General features: G+C 40.0%; 1 protein-coding gene across 1 annotated transcript in view; it reads left to right on the forward strand.

Annotated features, from left to right (window-relative positions):
* LOC106527909 (USP6 N-terminal-like protein) overlaps nt 1-6,571 on the forward strand; it is a gene marked incomplete at its 3' end in the record, with an annotated part of 46,426 nt that extends 39,855 nt beyond the window's left edge. Inside the window, 6 exon segments of the mRNA XM_014022926.1 lie at nt 4,597-4,704; nt 5,600-5,709; nt 5,847-5,895; nt 5,986-6,106; nt 6,307-6,401; nt 6,506-6,571. Of these exon segments, the coding sequence (XP_013878380.1) occupies nt 4,597-4,704; nt 5,600-5,709; nt 5,847-5,895; nt 5,986-6,106; nt 6,307-6,401; nt 6,506-6,571 (549 nt within the window).
* Between the last annotated feature and the right edge of the window lie 463 nt (nt 6,572-7,034).

Below are 7,034 nucleotides of genomic sequence, written 5' to 3' on the forward strand. Positions count from 1 at the left end.
ACCAGACTCTGACACCGGTCGTACAAGGACCTGACAGCCCGTATCAAGTGGCCCGGTACCCCATACTCCCAGAGAACCCCCAACAAGGCCCCCCTTGGGACACGGTCGAACGCACTCTGAATTATCTGACAAATTAATTATGAATTATCTGGTGATTGGAATGTTCTCTCAGTAAATAAAGCAAAGCCACTTTYTTTATTTAATCCTCCATGAAACAGAGACTTGGACGCTCGCATCGAGCAATTTTAATGAGCATCTGACCTCAAAGTGCACAATCATCCAACTTGAATTGTTGGACGCATTTTTGACGCCCAATTTGCATTTACTGTGAACACAGCATTAGAGGTTTCTCTGCTCCAACACATCTTATTTAAAKCATTGGGTGACTGACAGATCCCTRCAGAACTTGAAGAGGTAGTTAAATCACTGAGCTGGGTGTGTTGGAGCAGAGAAACAAGTAAAACATGCAGAATGGTCGCCCACCAGGACTGGACACGACTGTAATGTTCCCAGTTTATACTGGAGCAAATAATAACTGACAGATCCTGTTTATTACCATTTTCAGAACATGTGGGAACCACAGGATTCTTTATGATAAGATGCACACAGCAAATAATACCACAATACTAGAAGTTGATTGCAACTATTAGCTCAAGTTCAACCAATCCAGTGTKCTCAGACCTGCAATTTTGACCAATCAGCATAGACCCTGCCCCCATCTTACTTTCTGGAATCTAAGTAAACAGGTCTGATGCCAGAAGATCAAAGTTTCTGTCAAATAAACTCCCTAAAATTCATACAAATCAATTTCCCTAAATATTACCATGTTTTTCCAGATGTTTKTATAATAATGAGAGATTAATTTTAGTGATGGGTTTCCTCCGCAGGGTGGYTGGGCTCTCCCTTAGAGATAGGGTGAGAAGCTCGGTCATCYGGGAGGGACTCAGAGTAGAGCCGCTGCTCCTCCACGTCGAGAGGAGCCAGTTGAGGTGGCTCGGGCATCTGGTAAGGATGCCTCCTGGACGCCTCCCTGGTGAGGTGTTCCGGGCACGTCCCACTGGGAGGAGGCCCCGAGGAAGACCCAGGACACGCTGGAGGGAATATGTCTCTTAGCTGGCCTGGGAACGCCTTGGGGTTCCCCTGGAGGAGCTGGAAGAAGTGGCTGGGGAGAGGGAGGTCTGGGCCTCCCTTCTGAAGCTACTGCCCCGCGATCCGACTTCGGATAGGCGGAAGAAAATGGATGGATTGATGGATGGATAGTTTTAGTGATAAGTTAAACTGGAACCATTATTTAAATGTGCCGTCTCCTTTTCATCAGTCTGCAGCTTATGAAGAGGAGTAGCCTTGGTTAAGTCTTCCTCTCATKAGGACACTTAGAGACGTGGGGGCTGATGTTAGCCTGGAGCTCTTTCACACCTGTTGTAGGTGTTTGGGATGATTCTCAGCTTTTTGTCTGCAGCGTGTCATCAGGTCAAAGGAAACACTTCATGTTTTAGGTTCMTCTTGTTTCATTTGTTTCCTTCCCAACTGCTGAAAACATTAACCCCACAGTGGGAAAGTAGCAAAAAGCAGATGTACTGCAAGTCATTAACTCCCCCCATCTGTGCAACAAATCAYATAAACGGTCTTTAGCATATAGCAAGACTTTTTCTTATTTAATTAAATAAAAAGCAGCAACACAGAGCATCATGTCATCAGAGTAACATTTATCTGCTTTAAACACATTTAAACAGCTCTGTGACAGATTTTCTGCTAAAATAGTTGCAAAGATGTTGCCGGTGTTACCAATCATTTTCAGTTAAGTCACCATGGATTCTAAAACATTAAGCTACCTCTAATTATGTGAAGGCAAATAAACTAAAAACCTTCACAGATTCAGGGTACATGTTGACACAAGTGTGTGTACAAAACCACACACACTTAAAGGATGATTAGTCCAACAGATGTACTGATTGACTCGCTCATCAGAACCTAATTACAAGGCTATTGCTCCAGCAACCAGTGGCTCCCAGATGTGGTAGGAGGCTGATGGAGTGTTGAACATTCACACACACACACACACACACACACACACACACACACACACACACACATATGGTGTGGTGGCAAGGTGACTGATCTGATTGATGATTGGCGCCTCTGGAAGTCAGAGCTGCTTCATCTCACACGATTCAGCAAAACGAGTTCAGGTTAGAAATCAAATACAATGAAAGCTTCRCCAACAGGAAGACTGGGAATCTTTTTAAACTGGAAATTTTACTGAAGAAAATCACTAAAGAAATCTACATCTTTCCTTTGTAATTAATTGTTTAGGTTTATTTGTCYAAACAAAGCCAGGTGTGTCTTCCCTAACACTGGAGCTCTATATCAGCCAAAGGTGAAGGGGATATCATCCTTATCAAAGACCAAATTTACTCCCACTGTTACATGATGTTGAGCTAAATTTGATGAGRTAGTAGCTGCTCACACATGGTTTGTTTGAGATTATTCCTTAAACAATCAACAAAAATCCAGAAGCTATTCTTTGATCAGCTGCCAGAGACCTGATCCTGTCATCAGAGAGGTCCTTAGAACAATTAATATTWCTGATATTTTTTCTCTGTAAAAGAACAAATCTGTTGTTAAACATGAATTTCTGTTGTGGGTTGTTTTAAGCGTTTATATGAATCCTGTTTATGCTGCTTTAGTGACTCAGCACAAACTCCTTGTCTAAAAGGTGCTGACTTAAAACATTTGTTTTCCTTCTTAATTGGTCATCTGGGATCTGGTTTCAGCCTGTCTTACAGCCTCCTAACACTTCCTGCCCTCTGTTATTCCTCATCTTACAGTCCTCACATATCTGCTGTAGAACCTTTCCACACCACTGTRGTTTATTAGCAGCTGTGATTAGCTCTGCTGTTCCAGCAGTTTGGCTGTAAGGATTTAATCTTCACCCGTAGTCTAACTGGTTCTCCACCTCTGTGTGGACTCTAGATCTGCCTGCAGCAGGCTGCACGCAGCGCACTTCTCCCTCTTTCTGCTCCCWGTCTCAGCTGGAGCTCATCCAGYCAGATGATCCTGCTTCACYTTCCAAAGGCCTTTGCTTCTGCTCAGGGAGAGTCTGYTCAGGTGCTCACAGTTTGTACCTCTRACATCTCTGACACACCGAGGGAAGCCCTCTGTGTTCTGTTAGAACTTCTGGCAGCTGCCAGATGCTCATTTAACCTCTGAGGTTTGTGGCTGAAGRGAGGGAAACTGTGCTAAAGTTTCTAACATTAGTGCAAAGTCTTTATTTTCTTACATAATCTGTGCAGATGAAACACWTCCAACATGTTTGGAATGATTGTCAGTTGATACTTTTTTCTGCAGCCCAGTCGTGATGAATTGGTAAATGTCTCAAAGAAAACTTTATTGAACATTATTACAACAAGTATATTTTCCTTTCTGCATAAGTTTTATGTAGAAAAGAAAACATACAGGAGGATATGTCAACAAGGGCTTGAATAATAAAGCTGATTCTGAAGTTTTAACAGATGTGTTGCTCCAGGTGCTGTTAAATGTTGACCCAAATTTCATCCAAGAATACAAAATTATTATTTTTCATAATGTAGTAGATAATAGGATGGGAATTCTTACTCTTAATACTGTATGTGGTATTTGGACTCATTTTGGAYGATTACTATAATGTGTGGTATTTATAATCATTTTGGACAACTTACTGTAATACCAGATAGCAAAATATGAGTGAATCAACATTGAAATATGATTAGACATGATCCTGAACCCATGTTGAAATTATATAAAAAGTAGTCGGTCACAAACAATGTTAGGTTTTCACCCACAACTAATACTATAATCAGTGTTGATTCAACATCAATTAGATGTTGGAATTTCAATAATTAGAATTCAACCATGAAACAACATTGATTCAATAACATATTTTCARCACTGGTTAYTTGACTGGATTTGGATGATTGATGGGTGATTCATCATCAGTCATTGACCTTAACCAAAAATCAACTTTTTTGACTATAATTCAACATTGAAATAACATATTTTGCTATTAGTATTTAAAGTCATTTTGGACAACTTACGTATGTGGTGGTATTTTTTATAATTTTGGATGACTTACTACTTTATGTGGTGTTATTGATCACTTTCAGATGAGTTTTTGGACGGCGTGGTACTTTTAGTCATTTCGGTCAACTTGTTTGGAATTTTTGGATGACTATTGATCAGACTCCAAACTGAACTGGTATTTATTGGTCAGTTTGGACGACTTACAGATGTGATGTTTTGACATTTTAAATTACTTTTTATTGTATGGTATTTTTACATTTCGGACGATTTATGTAGTATATTGTTATAATTTTTTATGAATTTGAATGAGTTACTGTATGTGGTGTTTTGACAATTTTCAATGACTTGAATGTTGTATTTATTATCATTTTGGATGACTTACTATTATGTGGTATTTTTAGTCTTTTTGGACAATTACGATATGGTATTAATAGTAATGTTGGAACACAATTATTGTGTCATTTTGTAAAACGTCCAATGAAGTGTCAGAAAGGTTTTTCTGGTCTCTAACGTTGTCTACTTGTTTTTTTTCCCCAGCTGTTTCGGAGGATTTATAAGGGCATTCCTTTGCAGCTCCGAGGTGAGGTGTGGTGCTTGCTGCTYGACGTTCCCAAAATAAAAGAGGAGAAGAAAGATTTTTATGAGGTACTGATCACATTCCAGCTTTTCTTCTGTGTTTTTCTAAACTGTCTGCAGCTCAGCAGCAATAATTACAACACAGGACTCGTAAAGATCAAAAGCCATGGTTGTATTTGATTTCAGAGTTTAGACATCTAATTGTGTTTGTGTACAGCTGCAGTTTGATTCTGCCCACAGGAACATTTCAAGTTTGTTATGCAGCGAGACAAACTTTTTACCTCATTAGAAAAGTTTTGCAGCGAGGTCGATACATCGCTGCCTTCGGCCGGGGTGGAGGTGTGATGAGCTGGGCACATAAAGCAAACGATGTGGAAAATAACAAGTTTGGTTGGGAAATAAAGAGAAGTTCTGCCTGAGGAGCAGGGAGGAGATGTGTTAATTTATCCTTTATGAAAGCAGTATAATTTCCTCTAGTCTAGTCTTTTTACAAAAAAATCTCCACAAAGTTCTTCTGAAGAATCCTTCCTAAGAAATTCAGAACAAACCATTCATAGGTCTTAAGCAAAGGCCTTCATACATGTGCTGCTCATAGAATTAAAATATCATGTAAAAGTTGATTTATTTGAATAATTCCATTCATAAAGTGAAACTTGTATAGTATATTCATTCATGACACGCTGACTGATATATTTCAAATGGTTATTTCTTTTAATTTTGATAATTACAACTGACAACTAATGGGGATTTGTAAAATTGTCCCCACTGTTTTAGACATACGATGCACAGTAAAGAGTTAATATGTGCTCTTTTTTATTTAAAAAAAGAGAAAAGAGCACAAATTCCCCATGAAAACTCTACTGTACATCGTTTGGCTACTGAAGTAATGTCTGCCAAGTAAAAATTTAAACTTGGATTAAGTTGTYRTGGCRTCACTCTCAGCAATGAACCCTTTTGTGTTTAGAAACTGAAAGCTCGAGCCAGAGTGGTGTCACCTGACRTCCGACAGATYGACCTGGATGTGAACAGAACTTACAGGGACCACATCATGTTCATGCATCGCTATGATGTTAAGTGAGTGTTTGCACACATTTAGAGTGGAGCAACTTTATATGATAAAGTGTTTAGATTCATYCTGCTTGAGGAATAAAATKYRTTCATCATATTAGGTTGTTCAAACTGAACTTTAATTAATGTTGTTGTGTTTTCAGGCAGCAGGCACTATTCCATGTCCTCACAGCCTACTCTATGTACAACACGGTGAGTCAGGAGCACTTTGTATTTAAGCTGTGGTTTGATAAAACGTATTAGACATCTTGGAAGAAGGGTCTAATTACTGACTGTTTGCAGGAGGTGGGTTATTGTCAGGGCATGAGTCAAATCACAGCTCTGCTGCTGATCTACATGAATGAAGAAGACGCCTTCTGGGCTCTGGTCAAACTACTGTCTGGGCAGAAACACGCCATGCATGGTGAGCGACTTATCTGATCTTGTTCACACAGTGTTCACTGTAAAACAACAGGGGAGRCAGCAATTAGTTGTTTATTTGGGGTGCTGCTGAGGTTTTCCAGCTGTGCTAAAAGTAACTTCAGCCAATTCAATGTCTGATAGAGATTTCTAAGACTTTATTTCAGTTTGAAAGTTACATGCTGATGATGTCTTCTGTCTCAGGGTTTTTTGTCCCTGGATTCCCWAAGTTGATGCGTTTTCAGGAGCACCACGACAGAATCTTGAAGAAGATGATGCCCAAACTGAAACAGCACCTGGTGAGACACAACACTGCTGCCTTCATGATCCTTTTATAGTTGGGCATGACTGAAGAAGAAAGTCAAACTACTTGAAACACTGAGCAGATTTTTTGTTGCTACAGGACAACCAGGAGGTGTTTACCAGTCTGTACACCATGAAGTGGTTCTTCCAGTGCTTCCTGGACAGAGTGAGTAAAAGTCCCAGCTGCAGGGGTTGAATCAGTCCTGCAACTTATCTTCCTTACCTCACCAAAAGGACCTGAAGTCCTGCTTCTTGCAGCCTCACCGTCACTACCTGCCAGGGCTTTGAGCTGACACAGCTCTTTCATCAGCATCTTCAAGCAAAGATGGTGTCTGTAATGCTCTTTTTGGCATGAAACCATACTGCTGCTTACAGTCACCTCCTGTATAATTGTAGCAGATTTATATTCCCTGTAGTTGTTACAACTCTGAATATTATAGGTTGGTGTTAAGGAAATGGGTTTTTAAGAATGAGGTAGTTCCTACTGACTGCAGCAACTACAGGGAAATTGAGCTACTTGATAAAGATCTGGGAGAGTTGTGGAGCAGCAGTGTGGTTTCATACCAAGGAAATATATTAGAAAGGATCATCTCTGAGCCTCTTTTTGTTTGGTCAGGTGGTGGTCAGTC

This window comes from Austrofundulus limnaeus, unplaced genomic scaffold, assembly GCF_001266775.1.
Source record: "Austrofundulus limnaeus strain Quisiro unplaced genomic scaffold, Austrofundulus_limnaeus-1.0 Scaffold349, whole genome shotgun sequence".
NCBI lineage: Eukaryota > Metazoa > Chordata > Actinopteri > Cyprinodontiformes > Rivulidae > Austrofundulus > Austrofundulus limnaeus.